The sequence below is a fragment of the Mycteria americana genome, chromosome 21, assembly GCF_035582795.1.
Source record: "Mycteria americana isolate JAX WOST 10 ecotype Jacksonville Zoo and Gardens chromosome 21, USCA_MyAme_1.0, whole genome shotgun sequence".
Classification (NCBI taxonomy): domain Eukaryota; kingdom Metazoa; phylum Chordata; class Aves; order Ciconiiformes; family Ciconiidae; genus Mycteria; species Mycteria americana.
Window position 1 is genome coordinate 7816166 of NC_134385.1, and position 15397 is coordinate 7831562.

General features: G+C 49.6%; 1 protein-coding gene across 11 annotated transcripts in view; it reads left to right on the forward strand.

The window, feature by feature from the left end:
* SCMH1 (Scm polycomb group protein homolog 1) overlaps nucleotides 1-15397 on the forward strand; it is a 72719-nt gene extending 57322 nt beyond the window's left edge. For 8 of the 11 annotated variants that reach the window (XM_075522060.1, XM_075522053.1, XM_075522051.1 and 5 more), the window contains 4 exons: nucleotides 5513-5644; nucleotides 11370-11573; nucleotides 12756-12898; nucleotides 14766-15397. In XM_075522060.1, coding sequence (XP_075378175.1) covers nucleotides 5513-5644; nucleotides 11370-11573; nucleotides 12756-12898; nucleotides 14766-14891 — 605 coding nt within the window. In that variant the 3' untranslated portion in view covers nucleotides 14892-15397. The remainder of the gene's footprint in view (nucleotides 1-5512; nucleotides 5645-11369; nucleotides 11574-12755; nucleotides 12899-14765) is intronic. The other 3 variants (XM_075522058.1, XM_075522055.1, XM_075522059.1) reach the window with 3 other exon arrangements.

Sequence of the window (15397 nt, forward strand, 5' to 3'; positions counted from 1 at the left end):
TGCTCCACCACGTTGAAGCAACACCCCTGGCAAGATAGTTCATGCCACGATGCAAATCGTTAGGCTGCAAAATTGCTCTTAAGCGAAAGCGGTGGAAAACAAGAAGACCAATAGTTTTCCCCGCAATACTGTGTAGTGGCAACAACCCCTGGGGTGATAGCTGCCTCCCCGGGCTGGCTGTGGGGCTCTGGGGGAACAACTGCTGTAGGAGTGCCAGTCATGGAGAGGATAAAAGCTATCTGCACCCTCTTTAGGTAGTTGGCAAGTGTCTTGTGCTGATCTGCTCTCCTGTCTTGCTTCCTTTGCTACCTTTCTGCCCTCCAAGTCAGCAAATAGCTGTTTGAGGTCTTTCCAAAGTTAATCCTTTGGATAATTATGGCTCTAAGGAGAAAAGCAAGAATTTCTAATGTAAAAGGATAAGCACTTAGGAAGAACTGTTTAGGGAAAAGTTGCTAAGCATGAAGTTTAGGGGCAACAGCCTAATGCCACAGTGCTTCATTGCATTTCGCAAAGCACCCATGCTCAGGGAAGGGGATTAGCAACAGTGTAAAGAGCATAAGGATCTCGGAGTGACTGTCCTCTGGCTGATCAGCTGCCTGCAGGCTGAGGCTGTGCAGAGCCATGCTGGAGCCAGCAATGCCAGGAGCAGGGAGCTGTGCTGTGCTGTAAGAAGTGGAAGTGGGTTGGCTGCTGTGGCGGGTACAGGAACAGCATGTCTAGTTACTGGGACTAGAGGTTATCCCTCTAGGGAACCCCTAGTTAGAAGAAAGCCCCATGTTTCAGTGTGAAGGTACCCTGTTGTCATGAGATAGAGCAAAACCAGAATGGGAGGAAGAGGACCCAGGGTCTGGGCATGGCAGCAGGCTTGGATGGAGAGGGTCCTGTAGCTCACACACATGGTGTCTAGCCACCATGAGATATCGGTGGTGTCTGTGCTAAGAGCTGGGCTGCCTGGCAGGGTGGAAAGGTAGAAAGAGCAGTCAGAATTCAGGGAAACTCAGGCAGAGCACCAGATGTGACACGATGCTGAGACCTGCCCATCCCAAACTCTTCGTTAGAGTGTTTGCAGGGATTAAAGAAAGATTAACCACAGTCCAGAGAAGTGATAACACCTAGTCCTGTAGTTCATACTGATGTCTTGGGGATTGTTAGGCATCTGGTCATCTAACGTTTTTCTCAAGCATCTGAAAGAGGATGATAAACGTTGTTATCTGCACATTACAGTGGCTTCTGGTGAGGGCAAAGAAATAGTACCGGCGATTTTTGAGAGGTTAGAGCTGGTCGTGGAAGACTGAGGATGCAGTTGTACATCAGCTTAAATCACACCAAGTGTCAAGGCTGCCATGGTCTCACCTTCAGCTCTGTGTGTCCTGCCTCGTTTCCTCTACAGTACAGGTGCTCGTGTGCCTGAATGGGGCTGGTTCTTCCAGAAAACAATCACTGGTTAGGACTGAGAGCTGGTCTCAATTCCCAGAACAAACTCACTTTACAGGAGCACCACTGTGGATGCCGTGGAGAATTTGTGCATGTGCTTGGGGCAGAAGAAGGAAGGTCTGTAGCAGCCCTTAGGTCAGCTGCATCCTGGCATTCTGTCTTGCTAAGTAAGGCATGATCATGGAAATAAGGGGAAATAGATCAAGTTGTACTTCAGGAAACAGGAAACTTGCAAGAAAATGGGAAGTTGGTTGCTGTTAATAGGAACAGGGATGGGCTGTGAAATGTTGTGAACAGGTAGATCTGATCTGGAGCCATCTGAAAACATAGGACTGGAGGGACCTTCTGGACCACTGAGCCTTGGGTCCTGTTATTACAGGCACCACAGCATATGGTGTTGCTTTAACTCTGGAGTTGGGGACCTTGCTTTTCCGCTGGAGGCTGCTCCAAGGTTTTTTGCTGAATTTTTAGAAATTATGTTGTAGTTTCCAGCCCAAATTTATTCTTGGGCAACTTGGTATTTGTGTCTCCTTGTCTTAACATTGTATTTTAGCTTAACTTAGTTCTTCTTCTTCTGGAAGTAGTTGGAGAGCAGTCGTATCCTTCAGCGGAGCTTGCCTTTTGGCTGCTCTGGTAAGAAGGGCTCTCTGCTCTCCTCATCTAGTGTTGGTTTGAATTAAACTTCATGAGGTGACCAGAATGCCACCCAGCACTCTGGGGAAGAGCTCATGGGGACCTGGTGCCACAGCACTGGCACCACCATGTTCACAAGAAATGTCTCTGGAAGCCACTTTTCGTTGCTGTATCCTTGTAGCAGCTGATGATCAACCCGTCCTGTCGCATACCCTGTTCTTCTCATCCGGTGTTGTCAACTGCAAGTTCCCAGCTCATGGGACAATGCTTCAGGTGCATATCTGCGTTTTGCTGCTGGATTTACCTCTTTTCTGGTGCTCCGTTCTATATATATTTTTTCTGCATAATTTCAAATGCTACTTTGTCTGGCCTGACATGGGAAGACATCAGCAGATTTCATCAGTGAATCTCTAAAATTTGTGCCAAAGTTATTAATAAAAATATTAAATGACACTGGGCTCAAGAATGATCCTCAAGAAAATTAATTAGCAATTGCTCTCCAACCTCATGTTCTCACTCAGTGCTCTGCCAACTGCTTTTCCCCTCAAATCAGATGTTTGTGCATATAACGAGGCTTCTGGTAATCCTCATGTTCTCTGTCTCAGCTGGTGGTTCTCCATATCAGGTGCCTTGCTGAATTCCAGGTAAATGAGATTGACCACTCTTCCTTTGTGTGATAGATCAGTTATTTTGCCATGATAAGGAAGCTATTGGGTTAGCCTCCTCTGATGAATGCCTACCGCAGTATGTGCCATGTGTTATTGCAGTATTTTCCCTGCCCTTTCCTTCAGAATTTCTTGCAAGCCTTGCAGTACTGCTGAGGTCAGATGTGAGCATTTTGTTGCCAAAATCATTTTTTCACCTTCTTTTTTAAATGTTAGCACCATGTTTCCAGTCACTCTGAGCAGCACATCACTGGGTTTTGTTAGAATTTGCTGCGCGAGATCCAGGGTTTCACGTGCGCCTTCTTAAGTTACGTTTTGGCTTCCTCTGCACTATCACATCCCCAGTTTGAGTACGTTCAGTTATTTGACTTCCGCTTCTTAGTCAATGGTGTATATTTTCATTCCTGTCCCGTTTCTTTTATCCTTGGAGCCTTGCCCCGGTGTTCAGCATGGCTGTGACTGGAAGTGAAGGGTGGGATTTGTTTTGCTGAACACAGGTGGATGTCACAGAGGCATCGACACCTGAGCTGGTTGTGTAGGCACGCTCTGCAGTCAGAGAGGAGGTACCAGTGCAGTCAGTGCAAGTTACACCATCCTAAAGTAGGAGCCTTGACTTTGACTTTGACTTTTTGACTTGATGAGATGAGATGAGCAGACTCTCTCTGACTGTAAAGGCATCCATCCTGACTGCCTTGGGATGGCCAACAGCACAAACCCAGGCATGGGCAGATGTCTTCGTCCCCACCAATCTCCCAAGTTAGGTGAGGTGAAATATCCCTCAAAGCTGTCCTATCATTTGCAGGCAAGGACAACCTTTTTTTCTTTTTTCTCAATCTTTACCTTTCTGCACAATATACTCTTGCTCCGTTGCCATGCACTTGTTACTTCTGTAGCTGAAAATGTGGTCCTGTCTTCTCCTTTGCACTGTGTCAAAAGACAGAATGAGTTAAAAAGTTCACTTCGTCCCTGTACTTGCCATCCTCTGAGGTATATGCTGAGCAGGTCCTTTTCATCTCCAGTAAATGATCTGCTTATTTTCATCATCCTTCTCAAAGTGAACATTTGTCCACTTAGATTTGGGGTCCTTTCCTCCCACATTATTTCCTCACTGATGATACACATTCATGATGTTTATGGCATCTTTTGAACTGAAGGTATTTTCTTTTTTTCCTGATGATCCGCATTGTGACTGCTGAGTGCAGCTCTATGTATTACTCAATTTTTTTTCTTAAAATTTGTCCTTTAAGATCAGAGATCTTAACTACAGACCTACTTTTGGTTTATCCTTCCATTAATTTACACTGACCTAACTTCTGATTCCCTGGGTTATCTTCTACAACCTGACCCTCTGTGTTTGCATTACTTTTAAAATCAACCAATTTAAAAAATAACTCAAACCAAAACCTGGTAAAACCTTTAGAAAGCATCACCTTTTGTTGTGGTTCTGTGACTGTTTGGTGAAGAAGGTCATGCAGTTTTATATTTAGAGATATCCAGAGACATTGCTAAGAGCATTTGTTTCCCATCTCTGTCTGGGCAAGTAATGTTTCTTACCAGGACTTGTCCGGAGTCCTCCAGTATTTGTCTTTCTAATAATGTTACAGTGATTTTTGATCATACTCATATGGAGTCCCAGGGCCTCAGTATAAGCAGGTTATCTTTCATTTCCCCAAAGGATTTTGATAGAACAGATACTTTTCTCTACCTATGTATTTCTCTTTAGTCAACTAAATTGTGACCGTCTGATGCTTCCCACCCATCTGTACCTTCGTTTCTTTGTTTGGCGTGATGCATCTCCCTTGGTGTCCGGTCCCAGTCGCTCCCCGCCGTATTTCCGTCACCCCTCCAGCACCCGTTCCTGCCCTGCACTGGCAGTCGGGGCTGCTCCGTGCTGTTGTCCAGCTCCCGGCATTTGTCTACGAGCATTTCACCCCTCTCTCCCCGCACATCTTGAACGCTGCAGGCTCACGCATGTTGCCCGTGCTCAGGGCAGCTGGAAGGGGCCAGCCAGGAGTGCTGGTAGCCCGCGTGGGCAGGCGGCAGCTGGTGGGTAACCTCTTCATTGCTTCTCAACTGACCATGCCTTGTCCAGATGGGGCACGGTCTGCCACCCACTGTATCGCTTGCCTGGCTGCTGTTCCCATCCGTGTTAGCGCTTCCATTCTCTGTGTTCATCCACCCACTGACACTTTGTGTGCAGCCTTTAGCCGTCTGCAAAGAGACATCTCGCAGCCCAGCCTGACGTCTCGTCTGCCGCGTATAATGTGGAGAACCCCATCGTTGGGAAGCATTTGGAGAAGAGCAGCAGCGACAGCTGGGGCGCTTGAGGGATCCGTTTGGGGAAAGATTGAAAATTTGAGTACGGTTTAATCAAGCACTGTGTATGGCACAGTGTGTTTGCAAATCATCCGAGGGTTGTTTGCAAATCGTCCAAGGGTACGTGCGTCTGAAAGGTGAAGAGTGGGGAGGAGCAGGAATCGTGTGGAATGAGCCAAGGGGTAGAACGAGGACAAATGGAATTAAGTCAATCGGAGGTGATATTTGGGGTGAAATATGGCAAAACGTGGCTAAGATTATTCATTAGGTTTCTCGCCACCCATTTTCTCTGATAAAACTTGCAAAGCAAAATATAAAATGTTAAGCAATGACAGATGTGCTGAATTGCAGTTTTAACAGGCTGTTACCAGGCTGGCGATGCATGCGAGTCTCAAGTGACTCTGGCAAGACTGAATTTCCCAGAAAGTCTCCACTCCTAAATAGGGCTTGTTCTCTTTTCCTAGACAGAAGCAGTTCGTTAAACGGCACTCTGCAGGGACCAGGCCGGGGTACAAAGCGATATTCCCAAGATTCCCCTCCATACAGTGCTCCTCTCTCCCCCAAGTTACCAAAGAATGACCGTCACCCTTTGGAAGGTGAGCACAGCGTCTCTTCCCAAAGCTGGCTGTTTATAGCAACTTGTAACAGATACAGCAGGATTAGATTTGCCGTGCCAAATCGAGCCGTGGGTTTAGGAAGTCTGCTTTGCTTTGTCTCTGGCATGGGTCGGTGCTTGGCATTTCAGAGAGAAGTGAGGAAACCACTCTATGTCAAGGCAGGTTCCCCAAGCAGTTGTGTAAGGCATGTGGAACGCAGGGAGAATTCCTTCTAACCGTGATAGTCATCATCTAATACCATATAATCTGGGATTTAATTACCCATATTTTAGCTTCTATTGCTATGCATGGTATTAACGGTCATAAAACTGCCCAGTTGCTTCAGTCAATCTTCCCCCGAATTTTTCCATGATGGTTTGCTGCAGTATGTTGTACAGATGCTGATGTGCAGCTGTATGGCCAGGAACCTGCTGCCCTTTCCCAGGATCCCATCTTCTTCCTCACAATCCTCCCTAAATAGCAGGGAGGGTCTCGCTAGCGTGTGCTCCACCAGCTAAACCACATCAAATCACATCCCGCAGCGCTGCTGCTTCCTGCAGTGTCCGTTGGGTAACGCTGGTGCAGATGTGCTGTGCCACGTTCTCAAAAGCAATTGCAGAAATGTCCTCTTTGGTATGTGGTCCATAGGTGTCCCTTGCACGTGCAGGTGGGAGATTTCCAGGGGGTCCAGGTAGCTGGAGGACTACTTGAGCCTGAGCAGGAGTCTTCAATAAATACACTTCCACCTTCCCTTCTGTTCTGAACTGCAAACACTCCATAATGTAGACTGGAGATTCAACCTTACTGAAGCCTTTTAATTAATTGCTGGTGAAATCTGCCAAGGTATTACTCTCAATTCTTTGTAATGTGTCCCTGAAAATTTGCTGGAGACTCTTGGCTGGGCTCATAGTTCAGTGGCTTTGTGCTCTGTTGCTGTCCCTTTAGAATCACCATTTCCCTGGTTCTTGCTGCGTTTGCTGGGCATGGGTTGTTGATCCCAGATTTGAGAGTGCACAGCCTCCCATGCACTGTGGTGTAATTTTAGTCTCCATCCATCACTGTGCCCTGTGCTCTTCAGGATTACTGACCCCGTATCTAAGCACAGCTGATCTGAACTTGCACCCTATGATGGATGGTTTCTAGTGGCCTTAGTATCTATGTTGATTAAAATTGTAGGTTTGTCACATAGCTGAAGCGAAGAACAAGGTGACATGTGGGGCTGTCGCGTCTGTTCCTGCGTATTGACAAGTCCAAAATTGTTCCCTGAGGCTCAGTCTGTTTCTCACCTCTAGGTACATGTCCTTGCTGGTCTCCTTGACATTCTTCTCTAATACATCAACCACTGCACTTAGGTAACCATTAGCAAAGCCTGTCATTTCCTCCTCTACCAGCAGGTGGGACATGTAGTGTTTCACCTGTTCTTGAAACGCGGGGGTGTGCTCTAAAGATTAAGGTGCCTTAGTTAGGTGGTGAGTACACTCTCTATATTGTCAGTGAAGAGAGAAGGCTTCCATAATGGGTAATTCCAAGGAGGAACCTACGTTAGGTTGTCTACAAGACTGATTCTTAGTCCGCTTCAAAGTCTATTCAATTATCTCTTGGCCTTTCAATGGGACATGCCATCTGGATGCCCCGAATACTCCAGTGTCTTCTGTAGAAGTAAAGACAAGTGAGCAGAAAGCGTGCCTTCACGTGAGGGTGATGATCCTGTTGGTGTGTGAACTACAGCAACTTGGTCTTTGTCTGTTCTTGGTCCAAGCAGGCGGTGTACAGGGCAGGGAGAAATGAGGTGCAGTTCCAAATTCCATCTAGAAATTCATTTTTGTCTCACAGCTAAAAGCCTATTCATCCTCCTCCACCATGAAATTTAAGTACAAGCAGGAATATTTGCATTTCAGAGGGTGTATTTTAAGAATATGAGCCTGAAATAGTCAGATATTGAATATTTCTCGAGCAAGGAGGTACATCTTCTCACGGTGATGAACTCCCCCAGCAGAGCGTATTCTGGCTTCAGCAGGATGACAGACAACAGTACCTGAACAGTTTCCAGTTTGCCAAATTGAAGGCAGTGAGTAGCAGTGGGAAGCCTTCGTTCATCATGCCTTTGGCAAGGAGTCAGAAAGATGAGGAGGGGATCTCACTTCTTTCATTGTTTTTCCTCTTGCATCCAGTGGCATTTATGTAGCTTTTTGCTAAAAAGCTGCAGTTCCAGCACAGTGGGGACCTGCTTTTCAAAGACTATCATTTGTTGGAAGCAGTGGGTGTTTAGTAGTTGTGCAAATCAGGTTTATACTTGTGGCCAAACTCCATGTTTTTAGCAGTAAAACGACACTCTTGAATCTATAGCACTATTTGTTTAATTAAACTTTAATTATCTGCTCCCTGCCTCTCCACCACTAACTGTGGCATGTTTTTCTACAACGCTCCAAATGCAAGCCTTTATTTAAAACTAGAGGTTTGTATAAGAAAATCTACCTAAGAATTAACTACCTCCTCCTCACTCCGAAGCTAGTTATCAAGGGCAAAAAGATTCTGGATAGTGTATACGCCTGAACGCAGTCTGTGTCCTGCCACTTGCAGAAGCATGTTGTCTTCTGCTACAGGTGATTCACAGGGCTAGTAATCATTCCCCTCTTGCCTTGTTTCCCTCTCCCCTTTCTGGAGGTATCATTCATCTGAGCAGTTCTCTGTGTGTTTGTACTTTTAAGAAAGTCCTAAATCTCTCTTGCATTGACCCTATCAAGAAGCCTCCAGCTCTGCTGCAATATTTACAGCACGACTAAGCACTGACCAGTTCAGAGAGAGGTAACCTGGGGGTGAGCATGCAGCTTCAATTCTACCTCTTGAGCAAAACACAGTAGTGCTCCCCAGTTGCAGGGCCTCATCCTCTTCTTCGGATGTATGATCATAAGCACCTGTGAGAACATGATCACATATTTGAATAATGCATCACAGTGCATTCATATCAGAATAATGACAGTGTGTTAATTGTTCAGTTAAATATTTTCTGAGGGTGAGTTTTGGATCCTTAGCATTGCACCGACGTGAACCTGTGCACATGGCCTCCCAGCTTCCCAAGCTGTAGTCTTTGCTAGCTGAGCCCAGAAATGCCTTCTGCTGACACAGATCCTCTCTGTGTGAGCTTTGGGGTCTTCACAAGCAGTTAGACACACATTTGCCTGACCCAGCACATTGGGGCGAGTGTCCCGGGGCTTCCTAGAAAGTTGAGGCTGTGCGTCACCTCGCAGAGGGTGCTGGGTGTCCTTGGAGGATGGAGATGTGCAGCACAGACCCATTCCCATGCCCGCAGCCACTTTCCTGTTACAGAGCATCCAGACCCGTGCAGAGGGCTGTGCCCGCTGATCCCTCTCATGCCTCTGCATTTTCCCATGAGTCAGACGTCATCCTTTTGCACAGATGTTTAATGGGAAGTGGTTTGGGTTTTAAGCAGACCTGTGCTGTTGGAGAGGAAACCAAATGTAGTTGCTATGAAGAAGCTACTATGAAGTGCCACTGGTGTCAGTCACATCCACTGTGTAGGTCTGCCTGGGCCTGGGCCAGGCAATCTCTATCCACCCCTGGGCCAGAGCAGCCAGCTCAGTGCCGGGTTGGCGTCCAGTCTTGTGCTGAAATGGGATGGTGGGAAAGTGGTGCAGGAGTGAAGGAGGTGTCCAAAGTTACTCAGGAACAGTCATGAGTCAGAAAGCGTCCTCTTATGCACAGAGAGCAGTTGGAAACACCTCTGCTCACGCAGGAAGCTAGTGCCGTGCGGGCCAGCACACAGCACAGGCACCGCCGCAGTAACAGTCTTCACATCAGCACTGTTTCTGCGTGAGATTTTAAGGATGTGCTGCTGGTTTCTGAGAGTGTCCCAGAGACCTAAAAGCAAAGAAAGGCAGAAATGCCTCAAGTGCAGAGTAACAAAGCCCACGAGATGGAGGGTTGCAGTTCCTCACATCTGCTTCACTGAATTGCCAAAGAGCTAGACAAGAGGGATGTTTCCATTTTGTAGCCTTATGAGATGAAGCCAGGGAAGGATGAGATCCAGCTGAACTCGCCTCTGAGATCTCTGCTCAAACACAGACAGCAGAAGCACTGAAACCAGAGGATCCCAGTTCACAGAATAGTCCTATAGTTCATAGAAACCAGATAAAACTACGTGCCTCCAAGAGAGGTTGCCCCATTTGGTGGGGCCCAACCTCTGCAACACTCAGGAACTGCTTCAGGCTCTGGCAAGCTGCATCTCCCTTCGCTGGAGCATGGCAGCATCAGCTTAGCAGGAAAGTTTGGGAAGATCTCAACAGCTCTTGGATCTCACAGGCTGCAGTATCGACACTGCGCCCGCACCACCAGCCCAGTTCAGCACAACCTTGCTGTGCTGGCTTCTCACCTGCTGCTCCTGTGGTCTGGGAAGTCCCAGGGAAGAAGCCCAGGGCCTGGCTGGGGCAGTTGCTCAGGTTTCTTCATCTTTGTCACCTACTGTGGTGTTTGAGTGGCAGCAGCTCGGGACTGTGAGCTGATCTCAGGGCCTCTATGGACGCTGGTAGAGGAGCTCCAGCTCCCAGCTAGATGCCGTGGCCCAGCCTAGAATGCACAGGCAATACCCCTCGTTGTAGGAGCTGCTTTCCTCTTTGGCTGTACAAACTTGCCAGGTATTTCATAATAAAGAACGCAGGTATTTGAGGATGACTCATGAGGCATCAGATCCACCTGGACTGAGACTACGTTGTGTGTGCCATAGTAAAATCTATGAACACGTGGTCCTAGGATGAAGCTGTCACAGTATAACAGCAGAGGGAGATCTTGCTGGCTCAACCAATAAAATATATCACCCTGAATAGTTTTGTCAGCCCCTCCATCCTAATACTGCCACTGACAGCTGAAAATTAAATGTGTTTCTGGAAGAGAAAGTGAGGAAGTCAGTCTCACACTGGGATCCCTGCCTGGGGAAAGCCCTCTGCCCTGTCCCTCCTGCGCATGTCCCAGCAAAGGATGTTGGTCACCAGCTTGGTTAGGCAGTGAAAAAGTGCCCAGGAGGGGTGAGCAGCTGGTCACCAGCACCTTGCTTTCAGGGCCGGAGGATCAGCATGGTGTGAGAGCATTGCCAGGCCATGACGGTGCAGCTGAGCTGCTCAGAGGAGCCTGCTGCTCCCTCCTGCTCTGTATGTGTGCTGCTATCCAGGCTGCAGCATGAGTCTTCCTAAATATCCCCCACAATCCCAACCGCCTGGTCCGTTAATTTGCACGCTAATGCCAGTGATATGCGGCACTGGACCTCAAATCTCGGGGAGCCTCCTCTCCCCGCTCAGGGCTGTTGTGTGATTCCTGTGTCCGTTGGCATGCAGAACAGGCAGCCCTCCGCTGCCTGCCACCGCGGTGCCCCGCTGCCACAGCAGGGCCTCTGCAAGCAGTAAGGACGCGGAACCGCAAGCCAGAGCTGGTGGTGGCGTTACCAGAGTAGCTGTTGCTCCAGTCTGGGCGCTAGCCATTATCACTGCTAACTGGTTGGACTGGCATTTGCCAGGCAAACACCAGGCTGCAGTGCTGTAGCAGTGCCTGGTTTAATTTCTGTGCTTTCGAGGAGACCACCAACACGGTGGTTGAACCCTGCTCCCGCGGCCGCGTGCGAGCACTGCTTTCGCTGCGGTTCTGCTTTCTGCCGCCGAGCGGTAACTTCGGGCTGCGTGGCGTTCGGGTGCACTGACTGCAGCTTGGTGCGTTCCAGGTGAAACCTTTGTTCTGGGAGATGGCCTCCCAGGGCCCTTGGAGCCTCGCCTGGACCCCATGGACTCTGCCTTGAACTCTGTCAATTCATCCAGCCACAGCAGGAGCTCCAGAGACTATCGCCTGCAAGGATACAGGCACCTGCACCAACCCTCTAGCCTCACCCAGGGCAGTACCTCTGCCTTGCGTAGGCTTAGCTCTGGGGGTAAGAGAGTTAAGAAGCCAGCCCTCCGATTGTAAATTTGGCAATAAAGGGCTTTTCTAACTCCAGTTACACCTTTCTAACTTCAGCAAGTACCAGAGACTGGCTTCTACACTGTTAAACAGGTAGTCTGTTAGGTTTAATGGTAGCTCTAGAGACATGGCAGATGGGCGGGTGGAAATACGGAGAGGTGATGCGTGCAGGGTCGCTCATTCGGCGTGGTGACTAGGTGGGACCTGGAGGCCAGTGGATAGGAAGGAGTGGGCAGGAGCTGAATTTGCGAGCGTGGGCAGGGGGCTGTTGAAGCGATAAATGGGAGTCCATGAGGATGGATCGGGAATCGGCCAGGGAGTCGAGAACTGGCTGATGAGGCTGGGAACTGGGGCGGTTGGCTAGGAGGGTGGGCGGATGCGCGAACGGCACTTGTCTGTATGGAGGAACAGGAGCAGAGAGCTGTTCATTGCAGTAAATCAGCACACGTCAAATCCAGGTGTTTGCAAAAAAAAGTTGTAATTGTAGGTGAATGGCATCAATAAAAGCCTCTAAAAAGCTCAGGCTGCTGATGCCTTGATCCATCTGCCTCCCCCCACATCTGTGTATGCAGGCAGAGAGCTGGAACAACGGGTGCTGATGCCGGCACGTTGGGAGCAGGACTTTTGTTAGCTTGGGCGATGCTTCAAGACAACAGAATTTTGCATATGGGCTCAGTGCATCAGAAAACGCAGCCGATGAAAACATAAACAGCTTTGCTGTGTTAAAATTGCTAAAGGTGGTGTTCAGAGTGGGGGAGCGAGGGGTGAAACGGTGCCTGAGGAGAGGAGTGGGAATGGAGGATTGTTTTCTGCAAAGGTGGGAACCGTCAGTAGACGGGCAAGGAAGAGTGGAAATGGGGAGGACCAAACGCAGCTGAAGGGGGGCAAGGGGAAATTAGGGTTTAGAGTGAGGAAAAGGGCTCAGTATAGAAGGTTGCCCTGAAAAGTAAGGCCTAAGGAGAGAGAATAAAGCTTCGGTGCTAGACCCGTGCTGCAGGAATCTCTGGGGCATGGTTGGGACGTGCCCTTCGCATTGTCTCTGCCATTGCTGTGAGAGAGGAGACTGAATGGTAGATGAAGGGTGAATAACTGCTGGAGCGATGCTGCGGGGATACTTGGAGTAATGGCTGCTGTCTCGCAATTCCCCCCCCAGGTTCAGAGAGATACCTTGGATCTCGAGACGTCTCGCGGCTGAGCAGCCGCGACCCCTCGTCCTGGACGGTGGAGGAGGTGATGCAGTTCATACGAGAAGCGGATCCACAGCTGGGACCCCACGCTGACCTCTTTCGAAAACATGTAAGTATGTATGTGTATATATATGGGTGTGTATGTGTGTGTATATACGTCTCTGCATGTATATATTCTATATGGGAGGGGGCAGATCATCATACAAGGAAAATCTAGGAGAGTCAAAAGAATGGCAGCACTTTGTACCAGCTGGAGTTTTGTGCAAAGAAAAACACCCTTATAAATTCTGCTCGTATCGTGTTCAGGCCTGGCATCCTCTTACTCAGAAATCATCGAGGGGAGGACGTCGCAGCCCACTTAAGGAGCCCGTCGCTTCAAGCACCACTGCCTTTGTGTGTACGGAGAGCTCAGCTCTTAGCTGGATCTGAACCCTAGTGCCGAAAACACAAAACCCTGTTCATCTCGGAGTCTTAATATTCACCTCGTAGCAAATTTCTCCTGGCAAGAAACAAGTTCCAACTGGAATCCATTTAGTGTGTTGCTGCTAAACTCCCGTTTCCTATAAAAAGGGGTGTCCTAAGGCTCTGGTTCTTGTGCGTGTCTTTAAATGTAAAATAGCTGCAGACACACAGCATGGAGCTTGTACAACTAAACCTACAAAAATTTTGGCAGCTCCACGTCCTGATTCCTGCCAGACAGTTTGTCTTCCCTCTGCCTTTTGATTCAGTCCATGTTATACCTGGTGGTGCTCATGAAGTCAGAAGAGCAGTAAGAGAAAATACCCATCTTCCCCAGGCAGGAGAGGCAGATGGGATGCTTCTTGCTCTGTGCTGGGCTGAGACAACACTCTTTTTTTTTTTTTAATTAGTTCTATTTTAGAACCACCAGTAATTGAAAAATGTTTTGTTTAATTATGCAAGAGAGTGCTCAGCTCTGCTAAGGGATGAAAGTCCCCTGTATTGGCAAGCCTGAGGAAGAACTTGGCTTTCATTTGAAAAAGGGAAAAGCAGAACAAACCTGGTACTGGAGATTACTGGAGATCTTACCAAGTGTGAGACCTAACTGAGCGTCGACATAGGACAGGATTTTCTGTTGTTAGCGGTTGTGATTTTTATTTTTCATTTATAAGTCCATTAACGTTTTCTTCATGGAAACCTGTCCACTGCAAAGCTCTGGGCTAAGCCAGGACCAGGTCAAGGAAAGGAGTGCTGCAAGGCACTGGAAAACTTCCACTCGCAGATGCTGAGTGCAAAGCCGTTCTCCGGTTATTTCGAGCTTCGTGATCCCTCCCCTCCTGAGCCTCTGTGAGGGCACATCTGGCTCAGCTGTAAAGCATCAGATACTTTTGAAAGCTGTGATGTTGAAATCAGCCCTGCTGGAGATGAGGTGCTCTGCCAGCTGGGGGGACTTTTCTTGCAAACTCCAGAAATTTGCTTTGCATGCAGTGGCAGTCTCTTTGGGTTTACAGGGTTCAGGCCCTTGCCTCCTTCTTCAGCCTTGACTTCAGGGCTGCCTGTGTTGTGGCAGGACTGCTCTCAGGGCCAGCGCATCCTCTCCCAGGACGTTTCCCCTGCAGTGGGATGACAATGCCCTTGAGTGAGAGACTGCTCCCCTGCGCTGCCGCTGCCTTGATCGTTCCCCTGTCAGGGAAACCCCCCTCTTTTCCTTCCTCCCCACCTCCCTTCAGGATTTGCTGACCAGCTGGACATGGCTCCTGGGTGTTTATCACCCAGCAGATTTCCCACCGCCGTGCAGGGCTCCGAGGCTGAACCCCCATGCTGCAGGCAGGGCAGGATGCAGGGATTCCCGCACTGAGATGCTGCAGTTACCTGCAACCCACCTCCGCTGTTGAGCGGTGCTCTTGCACCCAGCCGTGCTGCTTCAGCCGTCGTCATCTTGGGCACGGCCTGGCTCAGCGGGCAGGGTTAGGGCTTACAGGTGTAGTCACAAGTGCTGTTGTTTCCCCTCCTTGCAGGAGATTGACGGGAAAGCCCTGCTCTTGCTGCGGAGTGACATGATGATGAAGTACATGGGGCTGAAACTGGGGCCAGCCCTGAAGCTCACTTACCACATCGACAAGCTAAAGCAAGGCAAGTTCTGAGAGGACGCTTGGCAGGACGGATCCTGGAAGCTCCGCTCCTGGCCATCCATACCCGCGCTCGCCTGCCGACAGGTACGCATGCACACACACCCATTTACGCCGCAGACGGACACCTCGCCGACACCCCGGCCCCGATGCAGGGGTCCAGCCGCCCGCCCGCCCCTGTGCCAGCGGCCAGGCCCCGGCAGGCACTCGGGAGGAGGCTGGCACACAGCTGGCCCCGGGGCTTCGCACCGGACTCGTCGTGGGCGTCCTGTTAGAAGTGGAGGGTCTCTCCCTGCTGCCCAGCCGGCGCTTCTCCGCGGGCTCCCGGTCCTGCTTCCCTGGGATGAAGCAGCAGCTCTGGGCAGAGCCCGTGGGGACTGGGCGCTCGCGCCAGCTCCTCTGCCTCTCGCTGTGGCTCGTGCGCTCCCAGCCTCGCCTGCTCGGGGCAGCCCTCAGCTCCCGTCCCCTCGGAAGGGCGGTGGGCTGGGGGGGCTGGACGCTTTGCGCATCGCCAGGCAGCC